The sequence below is a fragment of the Hyperolius riggenbachi genome, chromosome 2 (genome assembly GCF_040937935.1).
Source record: "Hyperolius riggenbachi isolate aHypRig1 chromosome 2, aHypRig1.pri, whole genome shotgun sequence".
NCBI lineage: Eukaryota > Metazoa > Chordata > Amphibia > Anura > Hyperoliidae > Hyperolius > Hyperolius riggenbachi.
The window spans coordinates 61,060,481-61,079,722 of NC_090647.1; the positions used below are offsets into that span (position 1 = coordinate 61,060,481).

Sequence of the window (19,242 nt, forward strand, 5' to 3'; positions counted from 1 at the left end):
AAAATGTGTGGGTTTTAAACACGGTAGCACTTTTTAATTTAAAACTATAATAACTGACGAGTGACGACTGAGAAATAATTATTTTTTCTATTATTTTTTAATTATTCCTGTTAAAATGCATTTTGAATAAAATAATTCTTAACAAAAAGTACCACCCAAAGAAAGCCTTATTGGTGGCGAAAAAAATATAAGAAGATATAGATCACTTCGTTGTGATAAGTCATAATAAAGTTATTGGCGAATGAATGGGAGGAGCACCGAAAGGTGAAAATTGCTTTGGTCCGTAAGGGGAAAAAACCCTCAGTGGTCAACTGGTTAATTAATAAAAGCCATGGGAAAGAAATGTCTTTCTCCATATTCGCTTGGAATACCACATTTTAATTTAAACCTTGCTGCACACTAATACCATTTTTTAATTTATACCTGAAGCTCTCCTGCCAGCCACCCCCCTTTCCACTGGCCTTCCAGTAATTAATACATGAGTTCCCTGCAAGAGCCATTCACTCCAGAAATATTACCTTACTCGTCTTGTACTCCCATCAGCCCGGAATAGAGTTTTCTGGCTCCCAATGCACAATTACATAGTAGGCACAGGAACATGATTAAACCTGGGGAAGATGGCATTTGAAGTCTGCGCCAAGTCCAAGGAAAATTAAAGAACAATGTACCTCTTGTAAATGAGCCTCTTTCTTCTTTGATGACAAATTCAAGTGTTTCTCTAAGATGGAATAATATTTCTCACTCTCTTTGTCGAACTTCTTCTTTCCTTCCTGGAACATAAAAGGTATCGAAATTCAGCATGAAATAGTAATTACAGGCTAACAAGCTTAGCATGCCTAAAGGACCACTAAAACTAAAAATACAAGCCGATGAAATATGTAACAACATCTTGTAACCGATGATTAGCGTACGGCAGGCTTTCGCAAACCGTGGCTCTCAAGCTGTTCAGGGACTAGAAATTCCGCCATATGTGGGGGGGAGGGGCAGGATGGGACGTATAGTTCTGCAATACAAAACCGTAAGTTGAGAGAGCCTGGTATATAAGCTTGAACACTGAAGGAAATCTAAATGTTTGTATAAAGTAAAAAAAAAAAAAAAAAGGAAAAAAATTCTCCTTAGGCAGGAGATGCGATGGAGCACCTGAATAGAGGTGGTAACAGGGTGTGTCTAGTCTGCAGATGAACTGCTTAAATTCTGCAAATGTACTTTTGGGTGTGTTGTTCGCAAAAAAATATATACCGTATATAATTTTAGAGAGGAACTGTAGTGGAAAAAAAACAATGTAAAAAATACCTTTTTTACTTTTTTATAATATCCATTTATAAGTTATTTAGTCAGTGTTTGCTCGTTGTAAAATCTTTCCTCTCTCTGATTTAGCAGAAGTGGCAACATCTTTAGTCCTGTCAGGTGCAGCTCTGTGGAATGTTTATGAAAATTGAGAAGCCAGTGAAAATAATGCCTGGTCTCTCAGAATGCTCTGGAAGGAGAATTCTGGATAGCTAAACAGCCTAAGATTTGACATTGCTGGAAGGGTGGGGCTACATACCAATATACAGCAATATATATATTAGGATATATATTATATTATACTATAGGAAGTGTTTCTGATGCTGAAACCAGGAAAATTACTGTAAAACTGGGTATCTTGAACAATTTACTGCATTTTACGATATGTCACTACAGTGCCTCTTTAAGAATGTTAAATTCTAAAAGAAACTGTTTGGAACTAATACCGTATATCCCCTCCCCACACTTTCGTTCTAAGCTACGCGTTTCATCACTTTGGTGACTCATCAGGGAATTTCACGGACTCATAGCTGCCTGCTTACACCCAATCAGCCTAAACCACTCCCCCCTTGGTCACCTGTGCATGCAGGAAGGGGAGTAATTACTCAGCTAAAGCCATGCCTCCCCACTGAATGACAGCCTATCGTGGCTTGGGACTGACTGGAAGGGGTTATAGGGAGTGATCAGGCAACAGGAGATTGCTGAGAAAGAAATGAAAAGACGTACATTTATACAGGAGGTATTTCCTATTGCTTTTTTTTTTTTTTTTTTTTTTACAAACATCCAATGTTCTTATGCATAATTCATATAAAATAATGTTCTGTTGAATGCGTATTAAAACCGGTGACTGAATCTGCACTTCAAATGTGGGACAGAATAGAGAGTCGCATGTGGTCGCTGAAGTGAGGAACTGGCTACATGGGGAACGATTTGATCTTTGAAGTTTAGTTCCACTTTAAAACAGTCTCCAGGGGGTACTTCCTGTACAACACACACCTCACCGATTGCTGCCAGCCAACAGAATATTAATGCAAACCATAGGCAATAGCAACTGAGCCCACGATAAAAAATTCATAATCAGAGGATACCTTCAGAGAAACCTGCATGTCAATTGCTTTGCTTTGACTTCAGCAGCCTCTACATACAGCCCTCAGCTATTTCCATTAAACCGGTCGGAGGCTTCAAACTATGGCTTGATTTCCTCTCCCTTACATAATTTAGCAGCCGAGTTCAGAAAACATTGATCCGTTTTTATTGAAGCTGGAATGGATGCAAATATGCAGATCGGATTGTTAGTTGCTCAGTCACAATGGGCAGGGATGCATCTTAAAGGGGCATTATGGCGGAAAATGTTTTAAAACTGACATGTGACATGATGAGATAGACATGTGTATGTACAGTGCCTAGCACACAGATAACTATGAGGGGTTCCTTTTTTTCCTTCTCTGCCTGAAAGAGTTAAATATCAGGTATGCAAGTGGCTGACTCAGTCCTGACTCAGACAGGAAGTGACTACAGTGTGACCCTCACTGATGAGAAATTAACCTTTTTATCTCTTTCTTGCTCTCAGAAGCCATTTTCTGCTAGGAAAGTGTTTTATAGTTGGAATTTCTTATCAGTGAGGGTCACACTGTAGTCACTTCTGAGTCAGGACTGAGTCAGCAACCTGCATACCTGATATTTAACTCTTTCAGGCAGAGAAAGAAAAAAAGGAACACAGCATAGTTATTTGTGTGCTAGGCACTGTACATACCCATGTCTATCTCATCATGGCCCATGTCAGTTCGGGTATCCTTTAAATATGTGCAAACATATACAAATAAGAAGTACGTTTTTTCCAGAGTAAAATGAGTCATAAATTACTTTTCTCCTATGTTGCTGTGACTTACAGTAGGTAGTAGAAATCTGACAGTAGCGACAGGTTTTGGCCTAGTCCATCTCTTCATGGGGGATTCTCAGAGATTTATTTATTTTCAAAAGCACTTAGTGAATGGAAGTTGCACTGTCCAACTACCAAAACACTGTGTAGGGAGCAGGGAAGCTGGCCAGTATCATTGTTTAAATCATTTTTAGGGAATATCTTTATAAAGAATAAAATCCTTGCTGAGAATCCCCTATGAAGAGATGAACTAGTCCAAAACCTTTCGCTTCTGTCAGATTTGTACTACCTACTGTAAGTGACAGCAGCATAGGAGAAAAGTAATTTATGGCTCATTTTACTTGCACTTCTTATTTGTCTATGTTTGCACATATTTTAAATTTTACAATTTTTCATCATAGTGCCACTTTAATAACAATTTCGCTTTAATGTGGGATTGTTAGCAATAAAATCAAATTTCATTTACCCACTGCTCTGTGTTTATTATACAGCCTGCAACCGGACCCCACATTGCAAGTATTCCAATATAATCATAAATGTTTCTGCTGTGATAAGCCATATCTCAGTCAGCCTGGCTTTATTTGGTGCATTGCCAAGGAGAGAAAAGCTTGTCATATACCCTCCCACATTCCTGCTCCTCACTGACTGGCCGAGGGCAGTTCAGTGTGAAGCTGCTCAAATAGGATCTATGCTGTGCTCACATGTGTTTACAAAGCAAGATAGATATGACAGTGCAGTTTCTAGGATAAAAAAAACAGTAAGGGAGGAAATGACATCAGGATTGACTTCAGTCAAGGTAGTAAAATTGGAAAATGCCTGAAAGTTTTCTCTTTATTAAAACGAACATGCAATTTTGCATTACGTGGAATTGTGCGTGTGACCCCAGCCTTATGCACGATGGATACAATTCTGATCTGCTCATCATGCAGTAAGACTTAACGCACGTTCTGCTTAACACAGTTTACTGCATACACCTCATAATGTGAAAGGGACTTTAGTATGTTATACTTTAGGATCAATGGGAATTAGCCTAGTCAGCCGGGACATGCTGAGAAAGAGAGGTGGTCTACTACACGTCCACCCTATTCATTGTTCTACTCGTGTATCACTAGCCGTGTTTCCCCGAAAAGAAGACAGTGTCTTATATTAATATTTGCTCCAAAAGATGTGTTAGGCTTATTTTCAGGGGATGTCTTATATTTCTATGAACACACAAGTTTCTGTGCTGTCCTCCTGCCTTCCCTACTGTTCCACCTCTTCCTCTGCTGGATCCACCTCTTGTGTGCCTGTGTCCCCTTTTACCTTTAGTGTCCTCCTGGTGCCCCCCTCTGTACCCCTGTCCTCCTCTATCCCCTGTCTTCCCGTGTGCCGTCCCCCCCCTATGTCCTCTGCTGTGTCTAACGCCGTCCCCCTACATCCTCCTCTTACCCCCAGCTCCATGTCGAGTTGTCCTCCATGTTCTTCAATGTTGCCGTGCATCCTCTTGTTTCCCCCAGTTCTATGTCACTGTGTCCCCGAGCTTCAGCCTACTGGGAAGAAGTACGTCAACATGTGTTTCGACTGGAGCTGATGGTCTTGCAGGTGGAACCATAGCTCCGTTATTGGGCCAATCACTGCACTCACTGTATAGTAGCGAGTGCAGTGATTGGCCCAGTGATGGAGCCATGGTCCTGCCTGTGAGACCATCAGTTCCAGTAATAACACAAGCTGCCATATTTTTCCCCCTTACTGCCGCTAGGGCTTATTTTCGGGGTAGGGCTTATATCTCGAGCATACTTAAAATCCCTGCTAGGACTTACTTTTGGAAGATGTCTTAATTTCAGGGAAACAGGGTATTAGAGCCATGAAAGTCATATAAAGTGTAGATATTCTCTTTCCAAAAGTTGGCTCATTTGCACAAATTGCCCCTTCACTGTGACCAGCTGAACCAACCAAAGAAAGTGCAGCAATGCCCCTGGATAAGCACGTACAATCAGAAGCATGACAGATTATTGCACTGCAATAATGAAACTCTGTAAATTGGTGACTGGAAAAGTCATTTATGTGGAATTATAGGATACAGAGTCTGAACTCGATGACTTCACTTCACGGAGCTGCTCATTGGGAAAATATGCGATCGTGGAACGCATTCCTGGATTCTGCTCAGTCTGCTAATGAGGAGCGTAATTAAACACGAAATGCCACAATGCTGACATATCTTCTATGGCTATAGAACGCAGCACGATCTGCAATGGGTTTTGCTCGTGCTTGGAAAAAAGGGGCAATGTTTTAAAGAGACTCTGTAACAAAATTTTCATCCATATTTCTTCTATCCTATAAGTTCCTATACCTGTTCTAATGTGCTCTGTCTAACTGCAGCTTTTCCTAGTTGCACAGTGGCTGTATTATCTCTGTTCTATGATCTAATCTTCTATCTTCTGTCGGGTCTGTCGGCTGCGGCAGTCAAGCTGGAATGTGCTGTGCTGCTTGTGATTGGCTAGAAGCTACACACACCCTCTCCAGGCCACCTGCACACTCTGCATGACTCACACACTAAGCTCCTCTCAGCCTATCACTTGCTATGTCTTTTGTTTGTAAACACTGCATAAAAATGGCAATTACAAGCCAGGATTGCAGCAGGGAGTGGCAGAAACAGCAGAGAGGGGCCCAGGAGAACATGATGAATAGAATGGTATGCTTTTTATTGTAAGAATTTTACAGTACAGATTCTCTTTAAAAAAAGGCTTTCTACATGAAATGTCTACTTGAGATTGTCCTGCAAGAGATATACAGGATTCTACGGCTGGATAGTGTACTGGTAAAGGGCTCTGTCTCTGACACAGGCAACCTGGGTTTGAATCTCGGCTCTCTCTGTTCAGTGAGCACATACCTATTAAAGGGAACCTAACTGAACCTAAGAAAAAGTGTTTCACTCACCTAGGGCTTCTATCGGCCCCCTGCAGCCCTCCTGTGCCCACGCCGTCACTCACCCATTCTGCGGTCCCCTGCAGCGGCTCAGTTCCGATTTCGGTCACTGGGCCTATTGATGGCCACGTGCATCCTCGATTACCCTCCCGTCGCCAGGAGTGTCCTGCACAGTACAAAAAATTCTCGTACTGCGCAACGGGAGCGGGGTTGAGGACGCGCACAGCCAGGCAGGTGCAGTGGCCATCAACTGGCCCAGTCGTCGCAACTGAAACACTTTGAGGGACCCGTGGATCGTTATGTGACGGTGCGGGCACAGGAGGGCTGCCCCAGGTAAGTGAAACTCTTATTTTTTTTAGGGTCAGTTAGGTTCCCTTAAAGTAAGGAGTCCTTTTGCAAGGCTCCCTAACACTGCTGCTGCCTACTGAGCATGCTCTATGGGCTGCAGCTCAAGCACTTTGAGTCCCTCAGGAGAAAAGCTCAGTATAAATGTTATTTGTCTTGACAGTGTCTTACCTTGCAGTGCTACAGTCAAGGCCGGATTTACACTGTTTGTGCCCCATAGGCCAAGTATGCTGTTTCTCCCCTTTCTGTGGTCCTCTCATTCCATGTGCAGCCCCCTCTTCCCTGTGTAACATCCATGTACAGCAGCCCATTTCTTTCATGAACAGCGTCCTTGGGCATCAGTTTCCCTTTTTCATGTGTGGTTTCCCATTTTCAGCCTCCTCTTTCATATGTAGCAACCCCTCTTTCATGCCTAGACGCCACCTAAGGCTGCAGCCGCCCTAGGCCCCTGCCTTTGTGGCCCTTCCAGAAATCTGGCCTGGCTACAGTCCCAGGCTCAACTCTTGCCCAGGACATCTGCATGGAGTTTGTACCTTATATTACACCATGCCGGGAACACCCAATTTTCCTTCTACATCACAAAAACATACTGTCCGTTTAACTTTTCTTCCCCTCACACTGGACCTAGACCTTGATAGGGTCAAACGTTGATATGGGTAATACCTTTTTGAATAACTGTACATAGTTTTCTCACAAGGTTTTACAATTATTGCCCTTATTTAATTCCCCTGTTCTCCTAGGTTTTCTCTCAGGAAGTAATTTGTTATCTTCTGTTTAAAATAACTTTTCATCATGCTGTAGTTTAAAAAGTACCAAAAAGTAGGTAAAAAAGTACTGTCACAATGATTCTGAGTATTTTCTTGCATACTGGTGGCTTAAAGAGACACTGAAGCGAAAAAAATATATATGATATAATGAATTGGTTGTGTACTATGAATAATTACTGGAAGATTAGCAGCAAAGAAAATATTCTCATATTTTTATTTTCAAGTATATAGTGTTTTTTCTAACATTGCATCATTCTCTAATATGTGCAGATTACACAACACTCAGCATTCAAAATGATTCTTTCAGAGCAGTCTTTGAACTAATGACCTCTCCTCTGGCAGAGAAAAAGTAAATAGTTAACTAACAGTTGAGATAATAAAAGTCAGAAAACAGCCCTCTCCACTACTTTTGAAAGTCGTAGAGCTTAATGGCTTTTTTGTAAAGAGATAACAACTGGAGTTTCTTAACTCTTCCTGTACTGGAAACAATTAGACTGATGTATCTGATCTTAATGTTTTATTTCTTAGCTGTACTACACATATAATTCATAATATCATAGTTTTTTTTTCGCTTCAGTGTCTTTTTAACCACCTGAGCGGTCTGGACGAGCTGAGCTCGTCCAACACCGCCGGAGGTCGCTGCTCAGGCCCTGCTGGGCCGATTTTAATCAAATAAAGTGCAGCACACGCAGCCGGCACTTTGCCAGCCGCGTGTGCTGCCTGATCGCCGCCGCTCTGCGGCGATTCGCCGCGAGCAGCGGCGAAAGAGGGCCCCCCTAGCCGCCTGAGCCCTGCGCAGCCGGAACAAAAAGTTCCGGCCAGCGCTAAGGGCTGGATCGGAGGCGGCTGACGTCAGGACGTCGGCTGACGTCGATGACGTCACTCCGCTCGTCGCTATGGCGACGATATAAGCAAAACAAGGAAGGCCGCTCATTGCGGCCTTCCTTGTTTATTCTGGGCGCCGGAGACGATCGGAAGATCGCCTCCGGAGCGCCCTCTAGTGGGCTTTCATGCAGCCAACTTTCAGTTGGCTGCATGAAATAGTTTTTTTTTTATTTGAAAAAAACCCTCCCGCAGCCACCCTGGCGATTTAATCAGAACGCCAGGGTGGTTAAAAGGTATTTTATTGATGAGGCGTAAAATATCATCAAGGAGAAAAAGGGAATTGAATAAGGACTGAAGTCTCTTCTTCAGAGGTGATATAGGACTAGATCAAAACTCTCATTAAAGCATACCTTAAGCATGAATTGAAATTGAAATGAGATACTTACCTTTTCCAAGCACGATATTCCTGAACGGTTATGTTGGGAATACACCATAAGTTTTTTCAGCAGATAGATGGTTCAATAGATAATTTCCGACATGTCCGATCTTATTTTTGATCGATTTTCTGAACGATTTCTCATAGAAGTGAATGGAAATTGATAAGAAAATCGATTGGACAATAAATCGACTGAAAAACCTCATCGTGTATTCCCAGCATTAGATATCTCCATGCATGCATATTGAAATTGTTCCAAGATAGAGGATTGAGATTGTTCCTTTTGGGTGCATACTGGGTGGTTTGATCCATACCTGTGTGGCTTCCTACATCCTATGCGGCTGCCTACATTCCGTGTGGCTAAACCTACATCCTGTGTGGCTAAACCTACATCCTGTGTGGCTAAACCTATATCCTGTGTAGCTAAACCTACATCCTGTGTGGCCAATTACATCCTGTGTGGCAACCTACAACCTATGTGATTACCTACATCCTGCGTGGCTACCAGCATTCTGTGTAGTTACCTACATCCTGAGTAGCTACCTTCATTTTGTGTGCCTACCTACATGCTGTGTGGTTACATACATCCTGCATGGTTACCTAGGCCCTGTGTGGCTACATACATACTGTGTGGCTTCCTACATCCTGTGTTACAACCTACTTCCTGTGTGGTTACCTTCATCCCATGTGTCTACCTGCATCCTGTGTTGCACCCTACCTCCTATGTGAATACCTACTTCCTGCGTGTTTACCCACATCCTGTGTGGCTGCCTACATCTTGTACGGCTACGTACATACTTTGTAGCTACTTGCATCCTATGTGGCTACCTACTTCCTGTGTGGCTATGTACATACTATGTGGGCTACCTACTTCCTGTGTGGTTACCCAAATTTGGTTTGGCTACATACATACTGTTTAGCTACTTTCACCCTGTGTGACTATCTACGTCCTGTGTGGCTACCTACATCCTGCGTGGCTACCTACATCCTGTGTGGCTACCTACATCTTTTGTTGCTACCTACATCCATGAGCATAAACAGATATTACAGTGTTTTTGTGAGTCCCAGAAGCTGGCAGCTTCAGCACGATGGAAAAATATATTTCACTTCCATCTACTTCAAAAACAATGCAATGTGATTTTTTTGGAGATAAAGATTCAAGCACCTGCTGTTTCAATTTCATCCATAAAACGTGTTTAGTGCGGGGGAAGCGAGGCAGGCTGGGCTGCTTAGCACATTCCAGTTGCTTGTTGGATCCACTTCTGCCGCACATCGTTCTGTTATTCTACTCAATGTGAAAGCAAAAGGGAATTTTCCTTTAACTCCTGCAATCCAATCTTTTCTGAACAGTCCAGGAGTCTCGAGCTCCATATTAATTATAACGGTGGAAAACACGTCACAGAAGAAAACTAATCAACATATTCATGGATAAAATGTAAGCTATGGTCATTGAAGAGAACCTGCAAATGATGCTAATGGTGTACTCTCATGAGTTACTCCGTTATAAAAGGCAAGCCCGGCAGCCATAGACCTACTACTATAGAATGGATAAGGGGAGGTCAATACTTCTATGAAAGAAAGTAAAGTGAAATGAGAGGCTCTCACTGATATATGGGGAAAGACGTGAACTTTTTTACCAACATTTATCGTCTGTAGAAGATTGTGGGGTTGACTCACAAAGCTTTTCTCATGAAATATCTCACTGTAGTTATTTTTCACCTTAACTGTAAGTAGAGCTAATGCATGAGATAAACAGATGCGATTAAGATCACAATTAAGATTTTGTAGAAATTACATTTCTGAGAGGTGTGTTAAAGAACAAGCGACACCCATGCTAACCTAGAAATAAAAACACATATATAAGTAGATAAATACTACTTCTACTTGCATAACAGATGTATTGTGCTATCCACGTAATGATTCCTGTGAATTTTATAAAGGAAAAGCAGAAAATCCTATTCCAGGCAGTGGCCATCTTGCCAAGCTAATGCTGACATCATATCCTCCCTGACTCTTGTTTCCCCCCTCCCTTCTCTTTCTCATTGTGTATTCATTACCTGCCCTCCTGCCAGAGTCTTCAGACACTCCCACTGAGGTGTATACTAGGAACTGCACTGTCTTTTTTTTATTTACATATCCAATCACTGAGTCACCTCAGCCTTGCTTGTAAACACAAGTAATCAGAGGGTGTTTCTGATAAGCATGCTAATCAAAATTGTGGCAGTGACAAAACTAAATGGTAGGGCATACACTCCCAATAAGCAAATAAACACATTTATTCATAAAAATATATGTTAAAATTGCATGGGATGGCCACCACGTCACACCATACCCACTCAGATCACCATCCACACCGACAGCCACACGCCGGCATCTATCCCTAATATTGGTAAAGTTATACAAAAGGTATATCCATTTGCATGCAACAAGCATGCCGTGTCCACATCTAAAAAAGGAGCAAAAGGGGGAAAGCAAGGGCTAAATGCAGAGGCAGCCCAGCAATGTTAGCATCAGCTTGAATATTAGTGTTGCAAGTAACATGCATCAGACAGTTCATCCCTCAGAATGCGGCATATCAAGCACAGATGCCACAATGTTTAGCCACCAGGTTATTGCCAGAGTATGTCCAGAGGTGGTCACAAAACCTCCATCTCATAGGAATGTGCAAGGCAAATAATCTCGCCATAACAACAGAAGTGCATAGATAGGTTCATCTCCCCATACTCCTGGCATGCTTCTAGGCTTCCTGGGATGTGGTCTGCAGAGTGGAAGATGTAGGTCCACCATAGGTCTTATCAAGCAAATGTGGGCGGCTGGCAGTCCCCAAGTCGCAAACAGTGCTGTGTCTGTTCCATATACTGTATGTGGCAATGTGGCTGGGGGAGGCTGTTTGCGGGAGCCTCACTGTGATGCCTGAACGGAGGTCGGAACGACGTGGCATCCCATGCAAGGCGGGCAGTTTCCCCGACGTTTCGCAGGCTTCCGGCTTTCTCAAGGGGCGTGGCTACCTTCGCCTATGACTTCCTCTATTATCCATTGTAGCAACCAATCACACACATGCATCCCTCCGCCCACCACACATCGTATGGATTCCTGTCAGATTCGACTAGACAGGCATCTGACAGAAATCTATCTGATGGTCGAATCTGCTGCAAATCTATAAGTGTATGGCCACCTTTAGGCATTGTTCTACTCAGCAGGAGATAACCTGAAGACAATGCACCAGAGATAATGACCAGTCTCTACAGAAAATCTAACAGAAAAATCTAACAGAAAATTGTATGGTGTGTACTAGGCATAAGGGAGTCTTGCCCAAAGTCTCCTCACTGAGTGCAGTGTGATAGCTTAGTAAAAAAAAAAAAGTTCTTTAAGGTCACCGTTTTCAAAAATCTGGATTGCTGACCTGAAACAGCTATGGTGAAGGCATTATTACCAGGCCCTGTGGGAGGGTCAGATTGGTTTGCATCATCATACTGTTCAGATTGCAAGGTGCAGGGCACTGACTGCATTCTTATGAAAAAACTGAAGCCTAGAACCAGGAAAGTCTGTGGTGCAAGAAATAACTGGTATAGGGGCTCCTGGATAGGTTAATAAAAGGAAATCATACACATATAATACAAGCTCGGCTGCTGACTAGATTTGCTTGTGTGAATTAGCAGTCAATGGGAATTAGCACTGACAATTTGATCAAACAAATGTTGCGCCACCTAATACACTTAAAAAAAGTACCTAAAACCTTTCACTTTAAAATTCATATATATATATATATATATATATATACAAACAATAAAGTCCAGACCAAACAATGGAGTGCGCGGTGTTAAGTCCTCTTAAAGTGCTTGAATAAATTTAGATCCACTACGCGCTTCGGTATCTGCAAAGACAATCTTATATAGTGTAAACCTATTTAGCTGTAATACATCACATCACACATCAACCGTGCAGGTGACAAATAATTGTCCACTCGTGGTCCCCACCACCTCTAGTACAAGAGCGGCTCACCAGATTGCAGCCACCAAATTACAGGTGAAATCCTCGCTCAATATGTGGACCTCTTGGTACATCAGTAATTCACATCCACCATAAGATAAAATAGGCCTTTATTCCTCACTAAAACAGAGTAAAAACTTTCATAGAGCAACACATCTGTTACATGAAAAACCACACTGCGCTTCTCGCGCCCTGCATTCACTTACAAGCTCCAGATGGATGGATACACTGGCGTATCACAGCGTCAAGGCTGTAGAATCCGGTACGTGTTTGTGTTAGATCTGTGCACGGCGTCCCGCTCGATCGACTTCCATCATCCAGTACCTCACCAAGACTTCCGCGTTGTGCGCAAGGCGTACTGGCTCCGCCCTACGCGTTCCGTCATCACGACTCATCAGATGACGATCAGATTGTTTTTGCAGATACGGAAGCGCGCAGTGGATCGAAATGGGAATTAGCAGTCAAAGTGAAGCATGTGATAAGTTTGGTCAGATTTCTAACACTCTGATTTGCCGTGATCACTTCCTGCTTCCGCAGGTAGCAGAAGAGACACATGATTGAGTCCAGCAAATCAGAGTCTCACAAATCTGTCACATGATGAAACTGATCACATGCCTTTCCATGGTTCATACGGCATATGAATGACTCTTCTACTGAAGAAATATTTGCGCTTGAAGTCGGTCTTTAAGATTTTGTAGCAATTCTCTGTGCCCCTTTAAAGAGAGCCCGAGGTGGGCTCATAAAATGAAAAAAAAAAAAGTAAGCTACTTGATTCGGGGGGCTGAGCTGATCAAGTAGCATCAAAAGATGCCACTCCTATGGGCCGTATTGGCCCACTTGCACTTCGGTGACCTCTGGGTCATGACGCCGGATAGAGACATTCATTCTCTCACCAGCACGCAGAGAGGCGGGGGAGTGGCAGGAGGCGCGGATAGGGAGAGAGAGCTGCCCAATGGCAGCTCTGGAGACCTTGTAGGAACACTCCTGGGGGGCGTTTTGAACAGGGAATGCCTTTCCCCTGTGTTTACCTCCGAGATGGCGACAAATAATTTCCCCAATCTCGGAGGCTATAACGCGACGGTGGGGAAGCAGAGAACATGCCTCTGTGTCCCATCTGCCCCCCAAAGAACCACCTTGGGTTCTCTTTAAAGTTGGATTGTCAGCCACAAAATTTAATTCCATTTACCCACTGCTCTGTTTATTATGCAGTCTACAACCTGACCCTGCACTGCAATCATTTTAATTTAAACATCAATGTTTCTACGGTAATTAATCTTATCTCAGTTAGCCTGGCTCTATTCTGGTACATTGCCGAGGAGAAGGAAGCTTGTTATCTCCCCTCTCACATTCCTGCTCCTCACTGATTGGCTGAGGGCAGTTCAGTGTGACATGAGGCTGAGAAGGGAATTACACCTCACCCCTGTGCAGAAGCTTCTGTAATCTGATCTATGCTATGCTCACATGTGTTTACAAAACAAGCTAGCTATGACAGTGCAGTTTCCAGGAGAAAAAAAAGAGTAAGGGAGGAGATGACATCCGGATTGGCTTCAGTCAGAGGCTGTAAAGATGGAAAATGCCTGGAAAAGTGTTCTCTTTATGTACTATACAACATTCACTGAAATCAAAACATGGACAGTACAATACCTATGTTTTTAAATTGTTTTACTTGTTATGTAATAAAGACGGTTTACACTTAGATGTGCCGTACATCTCTTTCATGTCACTATCCTACTGGACTCCTCTTTGGCGAGTCTCTGCGACCTCAGGATATCTACTATATTCCAGAGGAATCTGTGGTGTGCAACATCGCTGGTGAAACGACACCATTTGAAAGTTCTGCGGACCATCTATCAAACTCGTTTACAACCTTATAATGTGGGTTGTTGGAGTCTGGTAAGCCTTGCTTCTTTACCTTTTTGTTCGAAGATCCTTTATACCAGAAAATGATGAAAGCTGTATTACTATAGACCTGCGCTGACTTTATATATTCAGAATTGTAACCTTGTCTGCTTCCATGAAAGCAGGAAGCAGCCACACTGCAGATTTATGTGTACCAGCTGTGACATGGAAATGTTTTTTTCTTTAAAGGTTATTATGCTGTTGCTTATCTTTTAGAGCAGAGAGGAAGTTCGGAGTTCAGGTCCCGCATACTTTAATATTTGCCTCGGTAAGGCGGAAGCCTCTGGACCCTTAAGAGGCTCCCCCCATCCTCCGCAGCCAAGCCGAACAAGTAATGGGACCCCCAAAGTGTGGCCTCTCTGCACCTGCGCAGTAGCACAGACCTGCATCTTTTAGAGCAGAGAGGAAGTCCTGGGTTTGGGTCCACTATAACTTACCAGATACACATAGGGCCAGATTTATTAAAGCATTACCGACAGTTTTTTCTTCTAAAACTGTTCTAACCAGCAGATGAACAGTTCTGCATGATAGTAAGAAACTTCTTAAATCCTACGTAATAGCAGCAGTTTAGCGTGGATTTCTAGAGCTGCACTACAGTTAAAGTGAACCAGAGACGAAGAACCCTCATGTATTTTACCATATAGATCAGTGGGAACATTAGAGAAAACACCTACCATGCTTTCTGTCTCATTCTGCACGCACGGCTTGCTTCTAATCAGACCTGATAAAATCCAGACTGAGCATTCAGTCTGGCTTTGCTATAATGACTCAGCTATAATGATTCCTGAGCAGAGCCAGAAGGGGGCAGGCTTGGACTTGAAAAGACACTAGAGAACACAGACTGAGCTATAAATATTCCTGAACAAAGCCAGACTGAATGCTCAGTCGGGAATTTTATCAGGGCTGATTAGAAGCAAGCTGTGCAGTGCAGAATGAAACAGAAAGCAGGGTAGGTGTTTTATCTACTGTTCCTACTGATATATATGGTAAAATACATTAGGGTGCCTCGACTCTGGTTCCCTTTAAGAAAAGTGCAAATCCATCCCTAAACTGCTGCAGATTAAGAAGTGCTTCATAGCAGTTCTCCAGATAGTGCAGGCTGCACATGATTTGTGAAGGGCTCCTCCCCCTCACTCAGAGCCTGCTGACAGCAGATGTGTTGGTGGCTAGGGATGGCCCTGCTTAGGAAAACTCATGGAAAAGCATGTGATCAGTCTGATCAGCTGACATATTTTTAAGGCTCTCTTTTTGCTGGTCATGATCATGTGCTAAACCAGGAAGTCATCACAACAAATCAGAATCTTAAAAATCTATCAGCTGATCAAACTGATCACATGTTTCTCTATGAGTTCTCCTAGGCAGGGCCATCCCTATTGGGGAGGTCAGCAACAGTAATTTCCCTCACACACTGCACTGCCTGAGAGACCTTCCTAACTACTCCCATTCCTAACAGTGTAAGAAATAATCTGCACTATTTAATGATTTCTTAGGATGTCTAAGACAGTTCTGCACGGATTTTAAAACCTACTAATATTTTGTCTCAGACACTTGATAAATGTCCCCCATAAACTTTCAATTCGCTCTATTGGTTCTTCGTTCAGCGTCTCTTTGCTACATAAGAACATGTGGTGAGGTGAAGACTAGTATGCTGCACAGCTTGACAGAGTCCAACTGCCAGAAACAGCATGCTGTCATCAGCTTAGGGCGCGCTCTCATCATGTGCTGTGCTGTCAGCCTTGATGCACCACACATGGTGTGCGATCTCCATGGTAACACGAAAGTCCACAAACGTTGATGTTCCCCTTCACAGTACAGCATGCGTTCCCTTTCGCTGTGATGTAACCTGTCTGGGAACATTTTTACAGATGACGTATGTGGTCTCTCATCAACTTTTATTGTTGCCGCTGGCATCCACTTTATAGTGCAACTCATTGCGCACAGCGTGTTGTGAAAGACACGTTCGCTAAATTGCACTCGTGCACATAGAACATAGCATTAGGCATCTTTCACATGGGCGTAGGATTCGTCGCCGGTCGGCTGCTACCGTACACCGGCCAGGCTCTTGCTGCTACTCAGCCGTGCTCATATACCGTGTTTCCCCAAAAATAAGACAGTGTCTTATATTAATTTTTGCTCCAAAAGACGAGCTAGAGCTTGATTTCAGGGGATGTCATATTACTCCTGCCTTCCCCACTGCGCCACCTCTTCCTCTTCTGGATCCACCTGTCCTCTGTCCCTGTGTTCTCATAGTGTCCCCCTCTGTCCCTGTGTTCTCATAGTGTCCCCCTCTGTCCCTGTGTTCTCATAGTGTCCCCCTCTGTCCCTGTGTTCACCTTTATGCGTACGTTAAAAAAGAGCGCCGGGAAAAAAGGGCGCAGGGTTTTAAAAGATAATCATGAATAACGTTTAAAAAAAATTTGTGTTATATTTCGTTTAAAAATAATGTTTTATAAAGTTATAAATCATTAAATAATGTGTATAAAATCGGCAATTTTAAAAACGTTAATCTTCCCTGTTTAAAAATTGAAATTTATAATAACGTTTTATAAAACATTAATAAGAATTTTACTAAAGCTATACCTAACCCTACTCTCACACAGAACCCTCCCTGTACCTATCCCTAACCCCTAGACCCCCCTGTTGGTGCCTAACCCTAAGACCCCCCTGTTGGTGCCTAAACCTAAGACCCCCCTGTTGATGCCTAAACCTAAGACCCCCCTGTTGATGCCTAAACCTAAGACCCCCCTGGTGGTGCCTAACCCTAAGACCCCCCTGTTGGTGCCTAAACCTAAGACCCCCCTGTTGATGCCTAAACCTAAGACCCCCCTGTTGATGCCTAAACCTAAGACCCCCCTGGTGGTGCCTAACCCTAAGACCCCCCTGTTGGTGCCTAAACCTAAGACCCCCCTGTTGGTGCCTAAACCTAAGACCCCCTGTTGGTGCCTAAACCTAGGACCCCCCTGGTGGTGCCTAAACCTAAGACCCCCCTGTGATAAGCATTAATAACGTTTTAAAAAAAATATGGTGCGGTTTTTCGTTTAAAAATGTAAAAAAAAAAAATTGTACGGTTTTTCGTTTAAAAGTAATGTTTTAAAAAAATATTGTACTGTTTTTCGTTTAAAAATAATGTTTTAAAATTTATAAATCATTAAATAATGTGTAATCATGAGAAACAGTAATAAAACATTAAAAGTCTCCGGGCGCCGCTTTTAAAACGTTATTTTTCTCCGGCGCCCTTTTTTCCTGTTGGGCACCGATTAAACGATATTTATTATGGGAGTAAATGGCGGCGCCCTTTTTGTCCACCTGCCTCATGCGCCCAAATTTCCTGCTTCCCACCTTTATCCCCTGTCCTCCATTGTCTCCCATGTGTACCCCCCGTGTCTTCTGCTGTCCCCATGAGTCCCCCTTGTTTTCCACTGTACCTGTGTCCTCCTTCTGCTACATCCTCCATGCTGCACTGTCCCCATGTCCTCCGATGTCCCCTATCTCCATGCCGCACTGTGTCCCTAGTGCAGCTTCAGCCTATGGGGGAGAAGTACGGCAACGGATGTTTCTATTGGAGCCAATGGTCTCATGGGCGTTATCATGGCTCCGTTATTGGACTAATCACTACATTCGATGGGTAGCAGCGAGTGCAGTGATTGGCCCAATAACGGAGGCATGGATACATAACTGCGGCTAGGGCTTACTTTCGGGGTAGGGCTTATATTTTGAGTAAAACTCAAAACTTCAACTAGGGCTTATTTTCAGGGCATATCTTTTTTCCGGGGAAACAGAGTTCAGTATGATATCATTTTTTGCTGCCATGTAACTGCGACACATATCAAGCATTGACTCGCGAGGGGTTACAATTACAAACACTGCCGTTCCGCCACATCACACATCTAAAAGGCACTCAGTGGCCAGAAGATGGGAGGCTGTCCATGTGAAAGAGGCCTTACTTATGTCTACATACAGCTTTATTTAAGTTTTACTGGAATTTCACTTAAAGGGGAACTAAAGTGAGAGTGATATGGTGGCTGCCATATTTATCTCCTTTTTGGCTGTCCTGATGATCAATTTGGCTACAACAGTGTCTGAATCACACCAGAAACAAGCATGCAGCTAATCTTGTCAGATCTAACAATAATGGTCTATGGCTAAAAGTATTAGAGGCAGAGAATCAGCAGGATATCCAGGCTACCGGTATTGCATCAAAGTAAATAAATATGGCAGCCTCCTCTTCTCTCTCACTTCAGTTGCCACTTAATACCTTAAAGGACAACTATCATGAAAAATTGTAAAATAAAAATGCATTTACATAAAATGTACACTTCTCCTAGAGTAAAATGCACTATATTTTCTTTTTTTCTATGTTGCTGACGCTGACAATAGATAGTAAAAAGCTTACAGATCTGACAGATTTTGGACCTCCTCATGGGGGAGTCTCCGAATTACCTTTAGGACCCTTTCACACCGGTGCGGTACGTCAGATTGACGCACTGCTACCGCAGCCTAATGAAAGTCTATAGGAAGTTCATACTACCCGCGTTGCGGCACACTGCGGCGGAAGTGCCCAAATTAACGCTAGGGTATACATTCATACTGCATGGCTCCTGCGGCAATCTGCGTCGGCCCGGAAGTCATTTTAATCTATGGCGAGTGGAAGCATATTTTTACCCGAAGCAGGAAGTGACTGCAAGCGCGTGTTACTTACTGCTTGGCCGAATGCCAGACAGGGAACACTACATACTAATGCGGTGTTCCCTGAAGGCCTGTTTTGTGGCGATGCGGTGCAGCGGGAGCAACGCACGGCATCGCTAACTCCATTATACATTGTGAAACTTACCTTATTCTTTTCATAAGCAATCCCTAGAAAGAATCTATACAGAGATGGTAGCCGGCCTCCCTTCTCGCTGCACTGGCAG

The 19,242-nt window shown here is 43.2% G+C and overlaps 1 protein-coding gene across 1 annotated transcript in view; it reads right to left on the reverse strand.

Moving 5' to 3' along the window:
• Window positions 1-19,242, reverse strand: part of LOC137544792 (rho GTPase-activating protein 42-like) — a 397,590-nt gene that overhangs the window by 125,362 nt on the left and 252,986 nt on the right. The window contains exon 5 of the mRNA XM_068265881.1: window positions 669-770. Coding sequence (XP_068121982.1) covers window positions 669-770 — 102 coding nt within the window. The remainder of the gene's footprint in view (window positions 1-668; window positions 771-19,242) is intronic.